The 22962-nt window shown below is 55.3% G+C and overlaps 2 protein-coding genes across 5 annotated transcripts in view; one reads left to right on the forward strand and one right to left on the reverse strand.

Annotated features, from left to right (window-relative positions):
• USP7 (ubiquitin specific peptidase 7) overlaps nucleotides 1-13157 on the forward strand; it is a 66571-nt gene extending 53414 nt beyond the window's left edge. The window contains 20 exon segments of the mRNA XM_045461942.1: nucleotides 299-455; nucleotides 2073-2217; nucleotides 2493-2623; nucleotides 3332-3466; nucleotides 3935-4036; nucleotides 4202-4307; nucleotides 5048-5140; nucleotides 5229-5296; nucleotides 5624-5724; nucleotides 6563-6716; nucleotides 7456-7523; nucleotides 7970-8078; nucleotides 8167-8244; nucleotides 9039-9113; nucleotides 9115-9140; nucleotides 10193-10292; nucleotides 11005-11124; nucleotides 11236-11307; nucleotides 11428-11518; nucleotides 11756-13157. Coding sequence (XP_045317898.1) covers nucleotides 299-455; nucleotides 2073-2217; nucleotides 2493-2623; nucleotides 3332-3466; nucleotides 3935-4036; nucleotides 4202-4307; nucleotides 5048-5140; nucleotides 5229-5296; nucleotides 5624-5724; nucleotides 6563-6716; nucleotides 7456-7523; nucleotides 7970-8078; nucleotides 8167-8244; nucleotides 9039-9113; nucleotides 9115-9140; nucleotides 10193-10292; nucleotides 11005-11124; nucleotides 11236-11307; nucleotides 11428-11518; nucleotides 11756-11862 — 2038 coding nt within the window. The 3' untranslated portion in view covers nucleotides 11863-13157.
• Nucleotides 13158-18459: 5302 nt separating this feature from the next.
• LITAFD (LITAF domain containing) lies at nucleotides 18460-22145 on the reverse strand. 4 transcript variants are annotated; one of them, XM_045460162.1, is made up of 4 exons: nucleotides 21729-22145; nucleotides 20023-20124; nucleotides 18737-18865; nucleotides 18460-18598 (listed from the first exon to the last, which is right to left on the reverse strand). In XM_045460162.1, exons 1-4 carry the CDS (start codon nucleotides 21931-21933, stop codon nucleotides 18552-18554), a joined length of 483 nt encoding a protein of 160 aa, XP_045316118.1. In that variant the 5' UTR covers nucleotides 21934-22145; the 3' UTR covers nucleotides 18460-18551. The 4 variants fall into 4 exon arrangements, with proteins under 4 accessions (XP_045316118.1, XP_045316117.1, XP_045316119.1 ...); XM_045460161.1 differs by having other exon boundaries at nucleotides 18721-18865; nucleotides 21729-22135; XM_045460163.1 differs by lacking the exon at nucleotides 21729-22145 and adding an exon at nucleotides 21471-21720 and having other exon boundaries at nucleotides 18721-18865.
• Between the last annotated feature and the right edge of the window lie 817 nt (nucleotides 22146-22962).

Here is a 22962-nt window from a genome sequence, read left to right on the forward strand (position 1 = left end):
TCCTGAGACTGGCTGTTGTGTGACATCCTCAGCTTAGAAATCTGTTGGGTGTCTCCATGCGTTGTGTGCGTCTTTTCTCATACCTAGCTTCACATTTTGTACTGATGTGTGAATAATTGTCCTAATGAATAGGAGCTGCCACAGAAGTCCTTCGGAGGGCCTCCCGAGTCAGAGTGATACTTCTCTTTCCAAATAAAGACGAGCCAGTAAATTAGAACGTCTAGCAATAAAGTCTCCACATGAAATATTTTACATGTCAGTGAAACCTGGATTTCTTTAAAAATGTTTTTTTTAATAGGTTTGAATTCCCAGAACAGTTACCACTCGATGAATTTTTGCAAAAAACAGATCCTAAGGACCCTGCAAATTATATTCTTCACGCAGTCCTGGTTCACAGTGGAGATAATCATGGTGGACATTACGTGGTTTATCTAAACCCCAAAGGGGACGGCAAAGTAAGTGCCGGGCAGGGGGCGGAGTCAGATGTCATGGTGTGTGGGGCACTCACCCAGCGCTCAGCTTCGCCTTTTCCTCTCCCAACCCGATGGCCTGAATAGTGCAGGATTCCACCCTGGGCTCTGATTTATCTGTGTTCCCACGCATGAATGGCTGATACCTTAAAAGTGATAGTGAACGAGTGCTTGCACTTGACGTATGCACTGAAGTAGCCTTGAACATTGGACCGTTATCATTGCACACCTAATGGGAGGCACTTGCTCTCCACTTAAGAAATCCTTGGGCAGGTGGGAATGCAAGCTGGTGCAGCCACTCTGGAAAACAGTGCGGAGGTTCCTCAAAAAATTAAAAACAGAACTACCCTACGACCCAGCAATTGTACTACTAGGCATTTATCTAAGGGATACAGGGATGCTGTTTCGAAGGGGCACATGCACCCCAATGTTGATAGCAGCACTTTCAACAATACCCAAAATAGGGGAAGAGCCCAAATGTCCATTGACAGATGAATGGGTAAAGAAGATGTGGTAATATCTATACAATGGAGTATTACTCGGCAATCAAAAAGAATGAATTCTTGCCATTTGCAACTACGTGGGTGGAACTGGAGCGATTTTGCTAAGTGAAATTAGTCCGAGAAAGACAAGTATCATATGACTTGACTCATATGAGGACTTTAAGAGACAAAACAGATGAACATAAGGGAAGGGAAACAAAAATAATACCAAAACAAGGAGGGAGACAAAACAGAAGAGACTCTTAAAAATGGAGAACAAACTAAGGGATACTGGAGGGGTTGTGGGGGGGAAACGGGCTAAATGGGTAAGGGGCACTCAGGAATCTACTCCTGAAATCATTGTTCCACTCTATGCTGACTAATTTGGATGTAAATTTAAAAAAGACAGAAAGAAAGAAAAAGAAATCCTTGGGCAGGGGAGGCTGGGTGAATCACACGTTCTGCGTGCCTGCTTGTCTGTGCTGCATGATGCTCCGTTGCGTCTCCTAGTGTTCCCCAGGGGTGAGGGTGTCCTCAGGGTCTGTGTCCAGGATCGTAGCGCCAGTGCAGAACAGAGCAGAGGCCGAGCCCACCTCCCTCATGTGAGGAGACTTGGGCAGGGGTTGCTCACACAGCCCCAGACCACGACAAACCTTTCTCTGCAAGACTTAGTGCCATTTAGAACACCTCGACCCACAATGAAGAGATCAGAAGAGAAGTACTCTGTACAACTCTGCTGACCTTTTCTTGAGCCAGGCCCTCTCTTGCTGTGATAACGTATCCTATCAAATATCCCATTGAATTTCGTAACCACACCGTAAAATCTCCAGTTTTACCGACGAAGTCAGGTGTACTCGGTATGATTTTCTCAGATCTGCAAAGAGTTGTACTGTCGGGAGATTGAATCTGATTCGAAGTGGGCCATTTGAGCATGTGACGGAATTGCCAAGGGACAAACTCACAGTGGCCCCAGAATACGGGTGCTGGCTGGCCTCTTCCCGAGAGGGCGGCCCGAGGCGGCGCCTGGCCCGGCACCTCCCTGCGTCACTTGTAGGTAAACGCTGCCTCTCCGGTTGTGTGCTTCTCAAAGCGCTTTCTCTCTGCTGCGTCTTGTTGCCAGTGGTGTAAGTTCGACGACGACGTGGTGTCCAGGTGTACGAAAGAGGAGGCCATCGAGCACAATTACGGGGGTCACGACGACGACCTGTCGGTGCGGCACTGCACGAACGCGTACATGTTGGTTTACATCAGGGAATCAAAGCTGAGTGAGTAGCCGGCTTGTTACCTGGGAAGCTTGACAGCTGTACCCTGAGCTGTGCCACTTGCCCCAGCACGTTCCGCGCTCTGCCTGTGCGGCCTCGCTCCCGACCTCCGCAAGCAAGCTGGACGGGGCCGTGTGGGTTTTGATGCGGGCTCACGGTATCAAGTCATTTCCCCCGAATCAGATCTGCTCCATTTATGGCGACGCTGAATGGGGGCGTTCTCAGGAGGGGATCCTAGAACCCGCGCAGAGGTAAACGCGGGCACATTTGTCGTGCAGGTGAGGTTTTACAAGCTGTCACCGACCACGATATCCCTCAGCAGTTGGTGGAACGACTACAGGAGGAGAAGAGGATCGAGGCTCAGAAACGGAAGGAACGGCAGGAAGCCCATCTCTACATGCAAGTGCAGGTCAGCACCCCCACCCCCCGGGCGGGACCCGTGCTAGGCCTCGCTTCCGGAGCGCTGTGGCCTCGCTGGGGGGACTGCTGCCTGGGCACGTGTGCTCAGTTTCCCTGGCCCTATGGGGCATACGTTCCAGCGCAGGCTGAGGGCTGATGTTAGACGTACTCAGACCCCCAGACACTGGGCCAGGGGGTGGATGAGAAGCACCGAGGGGTCAGAGGGGAAAGGCCTCAGGCTGGCGAGCTCCCAGTGGGAGGTGGCCGTCCAGGCCATGGAGAAGCTTGGCCAGTGGTGGGGACAGAAAAGAGGGCTGGACGGAGAGGTGAATTTCCGGGTGGTGTTGGTTTGTGGTTTGGTTGCGATACCAGGAAACGGGCGTTCCTTTTAGCAAGTTGATTGCCGGGAAAAAGCCGCCAGCTCGCGCATCCTGGCGGTATGCTGTCCAGAGACTGCCACACAAGCGGGTTTCCCGCTGGTGCTCACGGTCAGTGGGCAGCGGCTGTGTGGAAACGGAGGTGTCTCGATTCTGATGAAACACCTGATTTCCTCCGGTCACTTTGATGTTTTTCTCCTTGGGTCTTCTGAAGAAGGTTCTTCGGAGCAAAAGACTAGCTGTTCTTAGCATACTACTGTAAGAACTTTGTTTTGGCTGGGGTGGTCGCGTGGCATTTATGTATCGTGTGGAAAGTGTTGTGTTTGCTTGTGGCTTTTCAGATAGTTGCAGAGGACCAGTTTTGTGGCCATCAAGGCAATGATATGTACGATGAAGAAAAAGTGAAATATACTGTGTTCAAAGTGTTGAAAAACTCCTCACTGGCTGAATTTGTCCAGAACCTCTCTCAGACCATGGTGAGTGCCGCCCGTTCTGGGGGTGGTTATTTTGTTCTCCCACGTTCTCCTCCCTTGCTTATTTAACTGCACGGGATCAGATCAGGCACCCAAGCCCTAGAATACTAGGAGCCCTGAAGGGTGAGTCTTGGACCACATCAGCAGGGAGAGCTGTAACTGTAATATAATCCTAGAATCATCACATTCATATTGAATTTTTTTGTTAAGTTTTTATTATTTTGAGAGAGAGTGCACACATGAGCAGGTGAGGAGGGGCAGAGAGAGAATCCCAAGCAGGCTCCACACCATCAGCACGGAGCCCGATGTGGGGTTCGAACTCAGGAACCATGAGGTCATGACCTGAGCTGAAATCAGGAGTCGGGCACTTACCGACTGAGCCACCCGGACGCCCCTGTATGGAATTAAAATGTGAGCTGCTTTTAATTACTTTGGTTTGCTTTTCTCCCCCCCCCCACCCCCCCACCCCAGGGGTTTCCACAAGATCAAATCCGATTATGGCCCATGCAGGCAAGGAGCAATGGAACCAAACGGCCAGCGATGTTGGATAACGAGGCAGACGGCAACAAGACGGTGAGTGTCGCGGGTGCCTCCTGTCCTGATGGGGGTCTGTGGAGGCCTGGCCTGCGCGCCAGCATGCCTTATCTGCTTCTGGCCCACTTTGTGGGTGGTGGGCGTGTTCTTCACCCTCACACAGCCGCTGACACAGTCTAAAACCAGCCTCTCTTTTGGAAATAGATGATTGAGCTCAGTGACAATGAAAACCCTTGGACGATATTCCTGGAAACCGTTGATCCGGAGTTGGCCGCCAGCGGAGCCACGTTACCCAAGTTTGACAAAGATCGTAAGTGTCCTCGGAGCGCAGAGCCGGCTCCCTGGACCACCGTCTAGACACACAGGGTCCGGCGTTCTTCCCTGGCAAAGAAACCGGCCCTCGGCCCCCTCCTGTGTTCGTGTTTCTTGGCAAAGCTGGGTGGCCCCACCTCTGCCGGTGGCTGGAAGGCACCGGCCGCGTTGAGTCCTCCTGTTCCACTTTTGTCTGGGCCCATGGTTTGCCACGTGCCTGACAGGGGCTGTGACAGCGCTGGGCTTGTAGACTCTCCGCCAAGGGCCGGTCCTTAATAGTTGGGGCTTTGCGACCCGTGCGGTCTGCGCCGCCCTGAAGCGGCCGCAGAGAGTGTGTGGATGGACAGTTTGGCCGTAGGTTTACACAGCAGGTGCCTGTAAGATGCTGGGTGGTTCTTGCTACAGACCAGGCTGTCCCTTCTGGCGGCGGCGAAGACACTATATTAGCATATTTCCATGGCAGCGCTCAACCAGCTAGTTATACCTGTTCTGGAAGTGTGAGATTCCTGATGAGTTCACTGCCCTGGCTCCCAGCCTCACTGCCTCAGATTAGTGTTTCCCGGGGGCCTGTTTGGAATGATGCTGTTGACCTGGGATCGGGGCTAACCCTCCCCTGAAACAATTGCTTTTAGGCTCTGTAAGCCTTCCTTTGGGATGCCACTAGGCTTACTGTTAACATTTTTAAAACATTGTCCCGAGTGTTAAGATCCTAACAAAACCTGTTTGTTAATCTTATAGATGATGTCATGCTATTTTTGAAGATGTATGACCCCAAAACGCGGAGCTTGAATTACTGTGGGCACATCTACACACCAATATCCTGTAAAATCCGTAAGTCCTTGTTGTGCCGACCTCGGAGCTGGTTTTGTTAACGTGCTGGCATGTTACAGCCTGGGATTCTTTGTTTTCTTGAACCCAGGTGATTTGCTCCCGGTTATGTGCGACAGAGCGGGATTTACCCAGGACACTAGCCTTATCCTCTATGAGGTTTGGACGGCGTGTTTTTCCATAATCCGCGTATCTTGGGTGGTTGCGGGAGGGCTGTCTTGGTTCGTTTTGCTGGCCCTGAGTTCACTGTTCTGTGAAGTGTGCAGCTCGGTGGTGGGGGCCTCGGGTGGTGTGGAAGGAAAATGACTTTCCCTCATTTAGGCCCAGTGATGATTACGTTTTTATGGATATTAGTATTTACTTAGCGTTTCGCTTATGAAAAATGTAGGGCTGAGAGTACTGAATATGCAGAAAGTGTAGGCAGTGTCTGGCCATATTACACATAAGCAGATGTTGAATTGTAACCGTTCATCTCTTTTCCTGTAGGAAGTTAAACCGAATTTAACAGAGAGAATTCAGGACTATGACGTGTCTCTTGATAAAGCCCTCGATGAACTAATGGATGGTGACATTATAGTGTTCCAGAAGTATGTACTTTTTGAAGGACTTTGATCACTTTGTATGGGCGTTGAGGTTTTTCCATAAGCCCTAGAACCAGGAGACAAAATTGCATCTAGACCCCAAGTTAAATTTGTATCTGAGATTGTAGATAGAGGCCGACCTTCTCTTGGTTTGGGGATGATGGGCTGTGAGCCTCTTCTTCATTTAATGAATGCTTTATTTCCGAAGAAACGGCGTAGAGCAGGGTAACTCTTAACGGGGTGTCAGACATCTTTACGGAACTGCACGATGGTTTTCCTTTCCTTAAAGCGTGAGGTTCCCCCGTGTGCACCTGCGTGGATAATCCGTTCAAATCGGTGTGCATTAAAACCCTTGGGGCTGCTGGGCTGCTGTCGTGGCCCCTGGTCTGAAAGTAGCCTTTTCCCCTGCTCTTGAAGACTTCTGTTTGGAGGGCCAGGCAGTAAATAACCTAGACTTAGCGACTCCCCAGCCCTGCTGCTGGAGCCCGAGAGTGGTCGCCCGTCCCGTCCGCTTCTGGTCAGAGAGGAGGCTCTCCCCTGAGGCGCTTGACCCCGAGTCCACTGTTACTTCTGTATTGAGACGAGGGGCAGAAGGCAGTCAGCACTAGCACTGAGCCGGCTCAGGGCACCCCTCCTGTGCCATCCTGGCTGCTGACCGGGGTGCCCGGGACAGACTGTGGCACCCTAAAATGCGAGTCAGAATTTATGTCAACACCAATTTCTGTCTGTGCCACTGTGGTTTGGGAGATGATGCCTTTTTTTTTTTTCCCCCTTTTAACCAATACCCCTTACCCCTGGCCCGGACTTTGATTTAGTCTGCAAACTGTTTTTTTCCTCCCACTAGGGATGACCCTGAAAATGATAACAGTGAATTACCCACTGCAAAAGAATATTTCAGAGACCTCTACCACCGTGTTGATGTCATTTTCTGTGATAAAACAATCCCTAATGATCCTGGATTTGTGGTTACATTATCAAATCGAATGAATTATTTTCAGGTATTTGATAAATGCTCTTTTCCCTTCGTATTCTACAGCAGAAAGACCAAGTTGTTTTTAAAACAGCGCTTGTTGAAGGCTATTGGATTTGGTTCTGGAGGGAGGGCCTCAGCCCTGCTATGAGGAAGTTCTTGATTGAGGGGCTTGGCCCCGGGCCAGCGTCTGTTCTTTCCCCAGGCCCACCCTGCCCTGTTCCCCCCACACCCTCCCCACACCTGCCCCGCATCCCTTATATCCACCCCACCCCACGCTGCACCCATCCGACCCTGCACCCACCCCGGCATAATTTGGTTTCAGAGATGATAGTCTTAACAGCATCTTTGCTTCAATTACAACATGCCATTGGAAAATAAACCTGTAGACCTCACCATTAAAAGTTAAGAGCTCGGGGCGCCCGGCTGGCTCAGTTGGAAGAACAAGTGGTTCTCGGTCTCAGGGTCAGGAGTTTGAGCTCCGTATTAGGTGTAGAGTTTACTCAGATAAACATACCAAGGAAAAAGGTGAAAGACCCTGTAACAGCTAACTTCACCAGTGTGCTGCCCCCATGAGGGCACACTGGGGAGTATCATTTATTCCTGGTAGGTGTCAAAGGTTCAGGCCGTTTAAGTTCAGGCTGTTCGTTTCATACTTGTGTAAAAACATCAGGTAAATGGCTTCATTGGTAAGGTTTATACGCAATTCTCAGTTCATCCCTGAAGGAGACTTCCTTTCTGTCTGTGGGCCCCTTCCCTCCTCCCAGGTTGCAAAGACAGTGGCACAGAGGCTCAACACCGACCCCATGCTGCTCCAGTTTTTCAAGTCTCAAGGGTAAGCCTCGGTCGCTCGCTGTTCTGTTTGCCCCGCGTGCCGTCCCTAGTCCGCCCAGACATCGTGGAACTAACTCTGATAGGTTAACACCTGACATGCCCTCACGTAGTTTCCGATAGAGTCGTCCGCACGCACGTCCTGACCACACTCCTCCCGGACGTCAGACTAATTGGCGGTCTCATCCAGAGCCAGACTCACCGTAGATACATTGTCAGCACGTCTCCCACGCGTCCGGCCGGGCTGCCCCAGGCAGATTTGTGCGTGCCAGTGGGACAGCCAGAGGGACGTGGGCCTCAGGAAATGGGAGTATTAAGGGAGGCCCCGTGCCAGGCCCAAGTTCAGGTGTAGGCGGAAGGCCAGTGGTTTGCTTTTACTCACACTCACAGCGATTTGGTGTAGGCAAATAATCAACAAGGCATTTGTTTATGTGCTGTTTTCTTGTGCAGTTATAGGGACGGCCCAGGTAATCCTCTTAGACATAATTATGAAGGGACTTTAAGAGATCTCCTACAGTTCTTCAAGCCTAGACAACCTAAGAAACTTTACTATCAGCAGGTATGAGCCCGCATTCATGTAAGTGGGTCATGAAGAGAAGGTTTGGGTTTCGTGGAAGCACATCTGATGGTCTCTCTTTTCTTACCAGCTGAAGATGAAAATCACAGACTTTGAAAACAGACGAAGTTTTAAGTGTATATGGTTAAACAGCCAATTTAGGGAAGAGGTAGGTTTTTTTTAACGGTAGGAAGTTTTACTTTTATTGGCGTTTAATGTTTCTGTCTGTCTAGCCCTCGAAAACTAAAACCACAAAGGGAAGGTGTCAGAGGCCCTCAGTCCCCTCCAGCCACGTTGACTGGAGCATTTTCAGTCGGGGCTCTAGCTGCTTGGCCCCAGGCAGTATCTTTCTGGAACCCCGGCTGCCTCTGGGCCTCCTCAGTTGGGGCGGGTGCCGGGGTCTGCCATTGCTGAGGCTGGTTCTGCACGGAAGGCAGGCCCAGCCCGCCTGCACGGGGTGGTTCTGGAAAGTCTGGCCTTGCTTGGACCCCGGTGTTTTCGCCTTTGTAGCTCCACCAGTCTTGAAGGCACATGTAGGCTGTACGCGTGTTCCTCTGGTGGAATTGACAGGCTGAGATACTCCGCTCCTCCTCTGGGCCTTGTCTGGGCTGGCTGTCTGTCACGTCCCCATGCTGGATCCGGCAGGCAGGGGAGGGGGGTGGCTTTCCGTGGGGTTTCCTGAGGAGCTGTCCTGTGAAGGGCGACCTTGCTGTATCAGCGTTGTTTCCTAAACTCCTCTCGGGTCCTAAACACCCCTGGGGTGGGGTGGGCATCTCCGATTTGGGCCGGTGGGCAGAATTCACGCATCTGGAGCCCTCGGGGTGGGGCATCGGTGATGCGGTGGGAAGCTAGAGACAACAGAACGTCCCTTGCCATTCTTTCCTTCCTCGAGCAACATGGACGTGTTGTGGCAGACCTCTTCCGTTTTCTTGAAAGCATCGATTTCCTCCGGTCCTTTCCTAGGAAATAACACTATATCCCGACAAGCACGGGTGTGTCCGGGACCTGCTGGAAGAATGTAAAAAGGCTGTCGAGCTCGGGGGAGAAAGCGTCAGGGAAACTTAGGCAAGTATTTCCTGAAGCTGCCGGCGGGCCGCGGGGGCATCACCAGGGCACCCGACACTGGGACCCGCGCACAGTGCTGCACACCGGCTTTCAGCCCGTCTTCTGTGGCAGTTCAGAGACCCCTCATAATGGGACCCCCCTCCCCTCCCCACCCCTCGCCTTTTTCTTTTGAGAGCAAGAGAGAGCACAAGTGAGTGAGGGGCAGAGAGAGAGAAAGAAGTGGGGCCCACGTGGGGCTTGTGCTCACCCGATGTGGGACTCGAACTCCTAAACCGTGAGATCATGATCTGAGCCGAAGTCAGATGTTTAACCACTGAGCCATATTTTCTTCTTTCCCTGTCTCCTGATTATTACTAAGCTATAGGAAGAACTTTAGATTCAGGTGGAAAAGCCACTCGGTAAGGAAAGGATGCAAATAGAGGATCAGCCAAAACTGCTGTTGGTTGTGCTGTTGGTTGTCAGGGCGCTTCTGAGCCACGTAGCCGGTGTTCAGGCTGAAGTCACAGGCCCCCGATTGACGAGCACTGTTCATGTCAGAGAGGTGACCGTTCTTACCATGGGGCCGGACAGGCGCTCACAGGACATAACAGCCCTTGGGGCTACTTGGTTCCTGGAATGTTTGCTCAGTGATGTTAATAAAAGAATGAGATCTTTATTCTCTAATGAGCTAGAGGGAGAAAGAGCGCAAGTCTGGCCCCATTTGGAACCATTGCGGGAAAGATGTGCCCGGTTTGGGGAGATTTGGTCTCCCTCTCCGTGCCCAAATGCAGCTGCATCCCCTCCAGCCGGAGCATCCCCCTCGGCCTTTTCTTGAACCACACACTCCAGGGGGACCACTGACTAGTATTTTGTGCCGTGTTCCTTGAGGACGCCTGCTTTGGACATTCCCAGTCTCTAACAAGGAAAACCATAAGCAAATGTTGATAGTTTCGTAATAAAGAATTTCTGGGAGAACTCATCAGCCCCTTTTCTCCCGTGGATTGGTGTGGCTCACTCCCTGCCCCCCCCCCCCCCCCCCCCCCCCCCCCCCCCCCCCCCCCCGTTTTGTGCAGGCTGCTAGAAATCGTAAGCTACAAGATTATCGGTGTGCACCAAGAAGATGAGCTGTTAGAATGCTTATCTCCAGCAACGAGTAGAACGTTTCGAATAGAGGTAATGGGCCCTCGTGGGCGCGGGGCGGGGTCGTGGGGCGGTGGGACGGCCGCTGGCAGTGGATGCTGCTTCAGTTTTGTCTGCGCGCTGGAAGAAGTGAGCCCTGCAGTTGATTTTGTTCTTCCGGCTGCTGAGAAGTTAACGTTGCGTTGTAAGAAAGTACACAGAATGTGCTTTTTCACGGTAGTCATGGGCAGTGTGTACAGCTCGGCTTCCGGAAATCCGTTGGCGCGTTGAGCGGCCCTCCCTGCCCGTCACACTTGCCTGGTGGCCCACTCTGCTGAGACGCTGTCCCTTCACGTGCAGCTCTGCCCTCCCCCCCCCACCTGCCCTCCCCTCGGGGGCTGGCCTCTACGTGCCCATCCACAGGGGATCCTAGGGGAATTGTCCCCAGATGGGAATTCTCGATGTGGGCCCCCAGGCAGGTCTGCTCAGAAGCTCTGGCTCCCTGCTGAGTGTGGAGCAGCTGAAGTGTCCACAGTGACCAGAGTCGCACGCATTTTGGTCACTGGAACCTCAGAGTTTCCTGCCGACGCAGAGACCCCTTCCAGCTCTGAGCTCCCCTGGTTCTGATGAGACCCAGACATAGCGCTGGGCGGGCGTGGGACCCCGCTTCCTTGATGGGCAGTGAGGCGGGCAGACGCAGCGTGTGTCCACGTGGACTGCACCACCCGGCTCAGTGTGTGCCCCCACCCCCCACCCCGCGTCCCAGGAAATCCCTCTGGACCAGGTGGACATAGACAAGGAGAGCGAGATGCTCGTCACCGTGGCGCACTTCCACAAGGAGGTGTTCGGGACGTTCGGGATTCCGTTTCTGCTGAGGATCCACCAGGTGAGGCCGGGGAGGTAGGCTGAGGGCCGCCGCCAGACGTGAGATACCGCGGCACCACGCCGGGGCTCCCGCCGCAGGGGAGTGCGCACACGTGTCCTTTACCCTTCGTAGGGCGAGCATTTCAGAGAAGTCATGAAGCGGATTCAGAGTCTGCTGGACATCCAGGAAAAGGAGTTTGAAAAGGTAGGCAGGACTCCCGGGCCGCACGCCGAAATCCTGGCTCCCGCGGCGGCCGGACTTTGGCCGGAGGGGGGTTTGCTGGCCCCCCAGGGCTCACGGAGGAGCGGCCCTTCTGTCTTCCAGTTCAAATTTGCCATTGTGATGATGGGCCGACACCAGTACATCAACGAGGATGAGTATGAAGTGAACCTGAAAGACTTTGAGCCCCAGCCTGGTAAGAGCCCTCCCGTGGTCAGAGACGCGGGCGGCCCTGGGTCCCAGTTCCTTCTGCGAGGCAGGGAGGCACAGCGCGTGACCCATGGGTTCCTCTAAGACGCATTCAGGGTTGGCATGTCGGTGGCTCTCCAGCATGTGCTGGGAAGTGGGGGGGGGAGGGGGTCATTGCGCTGGGTTCGGCCCGCTTCCTCGCTTCTAGCCTCAGCCCTCAGCCCTGTGTCTCTCTCTCCGCCAGGTAACATGTCTCACCCTCGGCCTTGGCTAGGGCTTGACCACTTCAACAAAGCCCCAAAGAGGAGTCGCTACACCTACCTGGAAAAGGCCATTAAAATCCATAACTGACTTCCTCACCCAGTGCGTGCGAGGCGGGGGGCCGTGCGTGGGTGTGTGCCCCTTTTTAACAGCCTAGAACTTTGGTACACGCGCACCATCTGAAGTCTTCAGCAAGAGGATTTGCTGCTGATGTTAATTTTATTTTGTTGAGGCTGTTCCGTTTGGCTTCTCTGTATCTATTGACTGCCCTTTTTGAGCAAAATGAAGGTGTTTTTATAAAGCTTGGATGCCAATGAGAGTTATTTTATGGTAACCACAGCGCAAGGCAACCGTCAGCGTAACGGGGGAGAAGAGGTGAGGGCCACGCGGCTCCGGCTCGAGGCCTCTGGGCTGTGTCCAGTCGGCAGAGGCCTGCCTGGCTGCCTTCCTGGGGTCGCTGGCGCCAGCCCCGCAGCTGGTCTTACGTTGAGGCTCGTCTGACGTTTTCCCCTCAGTTCTACTTTCCAACCTTTTGTGTGCATCTGTAAAGGCAAAACCGAGAAACTCACAACCTAATAAATAGAGCTCTTTCCTTCACTGCGTGTACTGTCCCCCTTCCTCGGTCCCCCTCCCCCGCCCCCCGCTGCCCGGGTCTCTCGGTAAACGCGTCTCAGTCCGTCAGCCGCTACCGTCCTTCAGCCCGTGTGCAGCGTGGACGCCCCCGAGTGTGAGCACGGTCCTGGAGGACAGCCCGGGCCCCTTTGGTTCGCTTGAAAACGCTGTTCGATACAATTGAGGTGTCAGGCGTGCTGCCTGTGGGCAGACTGACTCCACAATCTCAGCAGTTCATACAAGCAGGTGAAAGAATTCTCAGTAGAGTTTCCTCGGAACGGAACAGACGGAACAAGAAAAGGAGAGCCTTTTAGCAAAGAGGGCATGCTCACTAGTGGTCAGTACGCTGTTGACTTTGTAAAAAAAAACAACAAAAAACAAAAAACGAAAAAAAAAACAAAAGAAAAAAACAAAAAAAAGAAAAACAGAGAAATGAAATTGTATATTTAATGAGTGAACATGTATAATTCACCGCTGGGAGGAGGTGACTTTTTGTTGGGTGCATCTAAGTGACTCTTCACTGATGTTGATATTCATTGTGTGTAGTTTTATTTCAGTCCCAGCCTCGTTTCCTCTTATTTTGGAGCTAATGCCGGCTGCGTGTCTAGTTTTGAGTGCAGTAAAATAGAATCAGCAGATCACACTTATTTTTCATCCTTTCCCAGGATTTTCCTTTCTTTCTGTAGCATCAGTGTATACCAACTCTTCCTGTATATTGCCTTTTTGCTGGAAAATGTTGTATGTTGAATAAAATTTTCTATAAAAACTGGAAATCAGTGAGTGACGTGCAGGTCGAGGGGAGACTTCTGCTCCCCCTGGAGGTCTGTGTTCCCCCTGCTGTCGGGGTTGCTCGTGCATAGTCCTGGTCATCCGGGGGTTGGATTTCGCCTCTTCCAGGTCATGGTCAAGCTCGAGCAGTGGAAGGTTTCCCGGGAGGAAACCGTTGCCCACATCTGAGGACCAGAAGCGTGCCGGAGCCAGCCCGGCACGACTTTGTCTGCAGGTTTCCATGGCCCCGTGCGCGTCTCCGCCCCCCGGGACCTGCCCCCTCCTCGCCCTGAGAGAGTGGAATCTGGGCAGGCCGGCGAGGCTTTTTCACCGTGTGTTTGACTCTGAGCATGAAAGAGTTGGTCTTTTGTTTGAGGTTTGGCCGTGGGTTGGCTCTAGTAGGATAGCTGGATCGGTATTCTCCCTTAAGTTACTGAGTGACTGCCTGTCGGAAAGACTGGTGATGTGGACATGCGCTACGCTTTTGCCTCTCCATTCCCTCCGAGCTACAGGGTTCGGCGTCTGAGCTCCTAAAACTGACTTTGGGGCACGGGGTGGAACCCAGCCTTTCAAACAGCTCACTCTAAGTCCCGAGGACGTTCCCATCTATTGACAGCCATCAGAGTTCGCAGAAGGATGGGTCCCTTGGGAGCCATAATGCGACCGGAATGAGGGGCATGGCCATTGCACGTGACCCGTACGCGGGAGCCGTGTGCAGAGAAAAATTCGAGCGTCCCAGGGTACAGCGCGTGCCATTTTCTGTAACGGCTGTTCTTTGTAGGCAGCCATGCCCTTCCCGCTGGGGGACCAGTCGCCTTCCTCTAAGAACTTCCAAGTCTGCTGCCTCGAGGACCCCACTTCCAGCAGGAAGGGGTGCGCGTCTCCTGCGTGTTGCCAGAGTGGTAAAAAGCGGAGTCTTGTGTGCATGGCGCTGAGAGGTGTGGCTTTGGTGCTTTGGTGCGTGACACCATGCTGGGGTGAGGCCCCCCGCAGCGTGAGTCCGTCAGGGTGGGGGACCCCAGACCGGATCCCTGGGATTGCGTGGTGGATCCTCGTCCGGGGCTCCCCCCCTGCACGGCTCTGTGCTTGTTCGGAGGCACGTGGTCGTGGTCTGCTTGTTTAGGATGGGGACACATGAGCGTCGTGCTGGAGTCCCCAGCGAGAAGCCGCGGCGTGGGAGAAGATGGCTCCGGGGGCCCCATGGTGGTCTCGGGGACAGTTACTGAGCTCTGCTGCTGGAGCCTGAGCAGGTGAGCGCGGCGGCATCCGGGGCACGAGTCCAGGGGGGACGGAGCCGTCGGGGGAGAGGCCGCGTGAGCACGAGCCCGGGGCCAGGCCTTGCCTGAAAACACTGCCAACGTGGACACGCACCTCGGACGTCAGCACGCCGGAACCAAGGGCCCCATGGACTTCTGTGTGCGGCTCCCGCCTTTCCCTCCGTCTTGCCGTTTCTGTCCTGGCCCGGCCCTGTCCAAGAGCGCCTCCTGCCACGGCAGAAGGTTCTGTGCGAGATGTGCCGAAGCAGCTGAGGGGGCGGATTCGTAATTTCACTTAAGTAGCCGCGTGTGGCCAAGCGTCTACCCTGTTGGAGAAAGCCGCTCTAAGCCGATTTTCCTCCCGTTCGTTAGGGGTCGTTCCGGTGACTGGCTCACGCGGAGCCTGGACTTAACGTAGAAAACCGTGGCAGGTTTTCCTGGCCTTTTCTTGCTGGATCCATTTACCGGATGGGAGCAAAGTCAAAGACCAAGCTTCCTGAGGCCTTTGCCTTGTCCCCGGGGGAAGCAGAGCCTGTGCGGACCCGTCCTTCCCGCCTTTATCTTTGAGTGAGGCTTTGAAGCCAGGCCCTCGGGGGTTTTAAGAGCGGTCCGGGCAAGACGCAGGGAGGGCCCCCACGTGTCTGACCCGCCGAAGTATGGGTGGATCCAGGAGTGGGCCTGTGGGTGCTGACGCCGCGATCTGGCCGCAGTCGGTTCATGTTCACGGACGTGATCGGATGTTGGGAGGGAAAGCCACACCCCAGCCCCCACGGTGCTCATCTGCCCGCTTTGCCGGCACCGAAGAGCCTGTCCCTTCAGGCTCGCTTTGCAAAGTCCGCCTTGCGTCAGGCAGGCGGCACAGACGCGTTTGAGCCACGTCTGCGGCCGCTTTCAGCCTGTGGCCTCTCCACGCCACCACCGCCCCTGGCCCTCCTTGCCCCTGTGCGCACAGCACGACTTTGCCTGGGTGCCCGCGGCCCCCCCAAGTGCTCCAGGCTCCCTCCCGACTAAGGCCAAGAAGCCCCACGCCCTGCGGCCTGGTCCTGGGATAAGGCGGGGCGGGGGGGGGCGGGGTCCCCGTCCCGTCTCTGGGCTTTAGCCTTGATTGGGGGCGAAGGAAGCTAAGAAAACTCAGGCGCTCTTGTAATGACCCTCGCCGTTGACTGTGCCCTGCTGCCTCTGGGCCGCCCAGAGTAGCCAGGGGACTTCGACAGTTTGTGCCACCTGGCTGGGCTCTGGGCTTGCCTGCTGGAGAGCTGGCCTCAAGACCCAGACTCTGCCGGACTCAGCGTCCTGCTTTCCAGGCCCTCCCAGCTGGCCGTCCTGGGTGGAAGGAGCGGGGCTGTGGGATCCCAGGCTGGGGCCTCCCTCTGAGCCCTGGGCCCTTCCAGCCATGCCGCCCAGGTGGCCCTCCGGGAAAGGTGTGCCCTGGGAGAGTGAGGCCTCCGGGCCCCACACCCCAGCCTGACCTTCAGCGAGATCTCGGAACAGGAGTGTGGCTGGGGGGGGCTCCTGTTAAGGCGGCGAGTGTGGAGGCCCTGGGAACACGGGGCCAGTGGGGAGAGGTGAGGCGCAGTCACACAGCACTTAGCCCAACGGTTGCTGGAGGGTGCCGTGCGGCTGGACCATCAGAGGTTTGGTTTTTATTTTTTTACTATTTTTTTTTTTAACATTTATTCATTTTTGAGACAGAGAGAGACCTGAGCATGAGCGGGGGAGGGGCAGAGAGGGAAGACACAGAATCCCAAGCAGGCTCCAGGCTCTGAGCCGTCAGCCCAGAGCCCGACGCGGGGCTCCAACTCCCAGACCACAAGATCTGGATGCCCAACCGACTGAGCCACCCAGGGGCCCCTCATAGGTTTTAAAAGAAGTCGGAAAGTCTGGATTTTCATCGTGAGTCTGCCAGTCAAGTCCCTGAACGACATTTCCTTACGGTGGGCAGGCAGTCTGAGTCAGAAAGGACCGGAGGCTGGTCTGTGATGTCACAGTCGGGAGGCGGCCGGAGCCGTGCGGGACCTCGAGGGCATCCCGGGGACCCACCACCTTTAAAGAAAAGTACTGTGGGGGCTGAGCCATGCTGACGGAGGAGGCCCGAACACCGGCACCCTCTGACGCACCGCGAGCAGTGTGTTTGCCGCGAGAGGTGCCTGTCCTGGGACTGATGCTCCCGTCGGGACCCATCTGGGAATCAGAGTCAAAACCAGCAAGTGCCCCGGTGATCGTGGAATCCGTGGAATCGGAACAGGGGCCTCGAGGCGAGTTCACCAGATGCATCTGGTTCTGGCTCAAGACGGGTCTTGGCTTCCTCAGCAGAGCCAGGCGCACCGGTGACCATCCCCATGTGGCTTGGGTGCCTCCGCGCCGGTGCAGAGCTCCCCAGAACCGGAGATTGGCTCGGTCCCGGTGAAGACGTCCCCTGGGTCCTGGCAGCCGGGAGGCCTGCCCTGGCCTCTCAGGGATCACGTCCTGCCGTGTTTGAGCTGGCACAGTCTCCTTCAGGTGTGGACCCAGGTGGGTGGCCACCTGTGTTGTCTACCTGGGCCTCTCTGTCTCCCCGGGTTCACCTGGCACCCCTGTCCCGGCTTGCTGTATCACAGATAATAGACTGGCTCTTGGGTCCAGGGGGCCTATTGGGTCCGATGCTTCAGCTTTTTTTTTTTTTTTTAATGTTTATTATTTTTGAGAAAGAGAGCACGAGCAGGGGAGGGTCAGAGAGAGAGGGAGACCCAGAATCCGAAGCAGGCTCCAGGCTCTGAACTGTCAGCACAGAGTCCGACGCAGGGCTCGAACTCACGGACTGTGAGATCATGACCTGAGCCGAAGTTGGATGCGTAACCGACTGAGCCACCCAGGCGCCCCAGATGCTTTGGCTTCTAACCTTCAACACCTTGCTAAGATGGGTCCATTTAGGTGTTGAAATGGAGGCTCCCGGCCCCATAGCTAGCACTGAGTCGGAGGTTGGTGCTCTCCCTGGTTCTCCAGAGCATCTGGGGTGTGGGCGGAAAGCCACCTTCCCCTGGCATCTTCAGGGGGCTGACATTCAGATCCAGAGAAATGTGTCCCAGCCGCCTACATGCAGAGGGCTCTCCCCTGACCTTGTGAGGTTTCCGGGAACTTCTCTGCCTGCTGACTGGTATACTGCTCTACACACACACACACACACACCTCCATACCTTTTCAGGGAGCCGGGCCCTGCTGTCTCCAGTTCCTGGAGCAGGGGGACCCTCCTGCCTGGGCTTCCGCATCTATAGGATGCGGTGGGGGTGGGGGGGCACTGCCCTCCCAGGGGAGGGTGAGCATCACAGCAAATTTAGTGCCTATTTAAGTAATATCTATGCCCAACATGGGGCTTGAAGTCACGACCCTGAGATCAGGAGTCTCAGTTCTGACTGAGCCAGCCAGGCACCTGGTTCTCTTTCTTTTCTGTCTCCTAATTCTCCTGCATTCTTCCCCCCTTCTGTAGGAAATTCACTTTAATTGAAAAGGTGGGTGAATAGCATTCATCTTGTTTTGCAAAATAAAAATCCCTTAGGGTCGCCTGTAGAGATTACTTAAAAATCTTTAAAAACAAACAAAAAAATTCTCTTAGTTTCCTCCCCCCCCCCAGGGTTTCCCCTCCCCCCCACCTCATCCCCAGCAGACCCCATGTTAACTCAGGGGGGATCCTGGTCCTCGTCAGCTTGGGGCCTTTTAATGTCCCAAGCATTGGCCAAATTCTCATGGATATGCAAGGCTGTGGATAATGGGGAGTGAGGTGTTCCCCCCACCCTGCCCCCAGCTGGAGGTACAGAGATGTTTTCAGATGCTGAAGCTTGAGCTGAGGGGAAGGGGCCAGGAGAGCAGGAGGTACCACGCCGAGGTCTCTGAGGGGTCTGAACGGCAGGCAGGGAGCCTGAGAACCTGGTGTGGGGAGTCCCGCTCCCCATGATTCATTCATTTGTCCAGTGCTGACCCAGCCCCCTAGCTGTGCCAGGAGGACAGAGGGCAGGCGCCTTCACCCCCTCCCTGGGACAGGCGGGACCCCAGCAGGACAGACGTGAGCAGGCAGAAGTCACTCGGTGGACGTTTATTTGGTGGACCTTCACAGGCGGTGGTAGCAGAAGAGCTCTTGCTGGCACACGGGGCACGTGTGCCTCACGTCCATCAAGCTGTCCATACAGAAGGGGAGGAAGCAGCAGCCCAGGAAGCACCTGCAGCCTCAGGAGCAGCGGGGTGTGGGCCAGAGCCCCCCTCCCCGCGCCCCGTCCCCCCAAGCCCAGCAGGCCCCGCCCCCGCTGATGCCCAGCCCCCTCCCCCCCAGGAGGCCACTCACCCAAACACAAAAAGACCTGTACACAGCAGCCAGGTGAGAACCCCTGGGACCGGGGTGGTCACTGTTATGATGCGGTTCCCACAGTAGTGACATATGGACTGTACCGGGATGGCAGGGCCCATCCTAGGCATTCTGGTGAACAGAGCTGGGGACGGGGAGGGGGGGCGGGGGGCGCGGCGCAGCTCAGACCGTGGCCCTCTCCTGGCACTCCTGCAGCCTCTCTGTGCTCCCCTGCACGCCCAAGACCCCAGGGTGGGCTCCAGCTCCCTCTCCCTACCCCGTTTCCCCCACCCCTGCTCCTGCTGGCCTGCAGGGCTCAGGGGCCTCTCGCTGGTCAGGAGAGACCCAGGGAATTTGGAAGCATCTCTAGGTTTAAACTGGGCCCCTTCAGCTCAGTGAGCTACCCAGGATAGCATACTCATCCAGCCCCTTTGAGGGGCGTCTGTTGGATGCTCTCAGTCAAAAGCTTTGATGCCCTGGTGAAGACGATACAATCCAGAATCTACCTGCTGGCGTTCTTGTGTCGTCCTCTCGCGTTTGTACAGCGGGGCCAAAAAATGTGTTTAGCTATTTAAGCCCTGCAACCACGTCCGCAGTCTCGGGTGTGCGGAGAAAGGGGGGCTTGGGTGGTGGCTGAGTTTGTGGTTAAGAAAACAATTCCCGCGAGCTTTAGTGTCCTGGCCAAAGGCTCAGGGTCGGGTCTGCAGCGGTGAGGAGGGGCTTAGGGCCTCGCAGACCTTGATCCCTCTGGGGTCCCGGGTGGGTGAGGGGTGCTGGGATTTGGAATGGACGGAGCCCCGATGTGCGGGATGCAGAATCCCCGGTTTGGCACCGAGCTAAGGAAAGCGCTGTGGCTAGAATGGGTGTCCCTACGGGCCTTTCCATTCTGCCCACTGGGAATGTGCAGAACAACCCTGCAGCTCCTGACCCTTTGAGACCTTTCTCGAGTATTCTGCATTCCTTAACGGGCTTGTGTAAAAACCCCTGAAGCCCAGGCCCTACCCTGGGCAGGGGCCACCTTCCGCTTCTCTGGCTGCGGCCGGTGGCTCGCACTGCGGAGTCCAGGGGGTTTGCCCCATAAGCCTGCCCTGAGCGCCCACTGCAGACCAGCCCCTGCGCCACTCATTTCATGTTGGAGAGGAGGGGCTACGGCCAGCCCTGGGGGGGGGGGGGGTCACACGGCTCCCGGGGGACAGCGGAGAAGGACTTTCAGAGGAGGTGCTGTTGGGGCAGAGTCTCGAAGAGTGGGGCAGGGCAGCCTGAGCCCAGGAAAACCGAAGGGGAAGGAACAGAGGTACTCACCCGGGTGAATGGCCGGGGGGCCTTGGACATATATTGGAGGAGGCCCTTGAACTCTTGGAGGCCAAGGACCAGGAGGAGGAGGAGGATGAGGACGAGGAGGCTCTTTGGGAGAGAGGAAGGAAACACAGCCTCAGACCCAAAGTCCCGCCACTTGCCAGGCGCTGAGCTGACAAGGTGGCCAGCCTGCCAGCCTGAGGGTATCACCCATTTTACAGGAGGGAAAGCCGAGGCCTGGAGGAACGAATGCCAAGGCTTGGATAGCGTAGATGGAGCAGCTGAGGTTTGAACACAGACATTTCGGACCCCAGTTGTGTCCTCATGTCCTAGAATGAAAGATCTTCCGGGAGGCAGTACCAGGAAACAGGACGTAAAAAGAGCACGGGGCCCATGATCTCTTTAAAAGAAACAAAACATCGAGCATTTGTTGTTTACGTGTCAAACTCTGTGCCAGACGTCTTACACACCTGGCTCCATGGATTCTAGTGAAAACACCAGGGAGGTAACCGTGTGGTATGACTCCAATTTTGCAGATGTGGACACTAGGCTCAGAGAGGTTAACCAACTTGCCTGAGGTCCCCCAGCAAGCAGGTATGTGAATTGAGGATGCCCACCTCCCAAGGAGGAAGGAGCTCCAAGGCTCCAAGAGTGGCAGCGTTTCATTTGCTCCATCCCAGAAGGACAGTTGGGGCCACAGCCCCCTCGCGTTCCTCCCAGCCTTCGTTCCCTCCTGCCCCACAAGGGGACGGTCATGCCGTGTGCACGTGCAGCTTGCCCCCGCCCCCCCCACCCCCCCAGCTCCCAGTGGTGAGCCCTATGCCAGCCCTGGAGTCAGGTGCAAGGCTGTCTGGACAGGGAATTCTGGGATCTGGAAACCCAGTGCGTGGTCCGGGAGGTGGGCGGATGAGAGCCCCATAATCGTAATGACTGTGTGTGGGGAACCATGGGGACCTGCCCCTCCCAGGTGAGGGGCCTCGTGGCATAATCGGAGCTGCCTGGGATCCCCCACCCCCACCCCGTGCCTCTTCCCACCATGGGGGTGGCCAAGAAAGAGGAAGCCGCTCTCCGTTTTTTGCCCTCAAGTCTAGACTCTTGGGAACAGGAAGAGATTTCATACCCATCTGGTGCCCCCGTGTCCCACCTGAGGCTGGTCTTAGTACCCATTTTACAGGTGAGGAAACTCAAGGCCAGAAAAGAAGTATGCGGCCTGGGGCTGCCCGCTGCCTGGTTGACACTCACCCGACCCAGCCGAGTTAGCAGCCGTCAGCCCTACACCGACCATCCCTTAATCCTCTCAGCCGTTTTCCAGACGGAAAACGGATCCAGAGAGATTGGTGACTTGGCCCAAACCTCATCAGCAGAGCCGGGACCCCCCCACCCTGCCGCCCCATCCAGTCTGGGTTGTGTCCGGCCACGGGGGTGAGGCAGGGGATGGGAGGGACAGGCCGCACCTGATACCAGAGAGTCATTCGGCTTCTTTCTTGGCTTCTTTTTAACACTTTAAGACAGGGCACAGGATGTCGGGAGGCCCCGATTTGTCCCCATTGGGTCACACGGTCCCCGAGTTGGTGGGGGACAGCAGGACGTGACGGTGGAGTACTGGATTCAGCCCCCAACTAGGCAAGGGGACCCCCAGTCTCCTCTCCTGCTTCCCATGAGCGCCAAAGTCAACTGGTCACCGGGATGGCGGCAGGGGGGGGACCTCTCACCCTGGGGATGGTTCCATCTTGGTGTCCTGGACGTGTTTTGTTCCAGCAATGGTATCCCAGCAGCGGCGGGTTCCAAGCTCTGAGCAGCGGAGCGCATATCTGGAGTCCCCATGGCGAGGCCTGGGTGCCCTTGGGCCAGAGTGCCTGCCTGCCTGGTGCCTCTCCCAGGGCCTGGCTCAGGTGGAACAGCCATTGTGATGTGCATCCTCACAGGGGCCAGAGGCGTGGGCTCTGTATGCCCTCCCTGCAGGAGGAGGGGGGTCCTCCCGTGGCCCAGCCTGAGGATCCTTTGGAGGCAACCCTTCTCCCACTGTCCTTCTCCGGTTGAGCCGAAACCAGCCCTGGGTTCTTGAGGGCAGGGGTGTGGGGACCAATCTGGGGCCTTAAAAATATGAATCTAGGCTGGGCTGCCCCTGGTGGCTCAGTCCGTTAAGCGTCCGACTTCGGCTCAGGTCATGATCTCACGATTCGTGAGTTTGAGCCCCGCGTCGGACTCTGTGCTGACAGCTCAGAGCCTGGAGCCCGCTTCGGATTCTGGGTCTCCCTCTCTCTCTGCCCCTCCCCTGCTCGTGCTCTCTTTCTCAAAAATAAATAAACATTAAAAAAAAAAAAGAAATGGGAAAGGATGTATATAATTTCCAAGATGAAGTAAAGGAGCAATTTTTAAAATTCTTTGAAAAAAATTTTTCTTAATGTTTATTTATTTTTGAGAGAATAAGAGGCAGAGTGTGAGCAGAGGAGGGGCAGAGACAGAAGGAGACACAGAATCTGAAGCAGGCTCCAGGCTCTGAGCTGTCAGCACAGGGCCTGACGCGGGGTTCAAACATACAAACCACGAGTTCATGACCTGTGCTGAAGTTGGACACTTAACCAACTGAGCCATGCAGGCACCCCGATTCTTTTTTGTTTGTTTGTTTAATGTTTATTTTTGAGAGACAGAGACAGAGCTAGCAAAGGAAGGGCAGAGAGAGGAGACGCAGAATCTGAAGCAGGCTCCAGGCTCCGAGCTGTCAGCACAGAGCCCGACGCGGGGCTCAAACTCATGAACTGCGAGATCATGACCTGAGCCAAAGTTGGACTCTTAACGGACTGAGCCACCCAGGTGCCCCAGAACAATTTTTTTAAAAACTAAAGGTTGTTATTGAGGGAGATGGGGTGGAAGCACTTTCTCTTTAAATAAGCCTTGCTTTATAGGTTTGACTTTGGAACCATATCATTATTGTTACTAGTGTAA

The sequence above is a fragment of the Leopardus geoffroyi genome, chromosome E3, assembly GCF_018350155.1.
Source record: "Leopardus geoffroyi isolate Oge1 chromosome E3, O.geoffroyi_Oge1_pat1.0, whole genome shotgun sequence".
Classification (NCBI taxonomy): Eukaryota; Metazoa; Chordata; class Mammalia; order Carnivora; family Felidae; genus Leopardus; species Leopardus geoffroyi.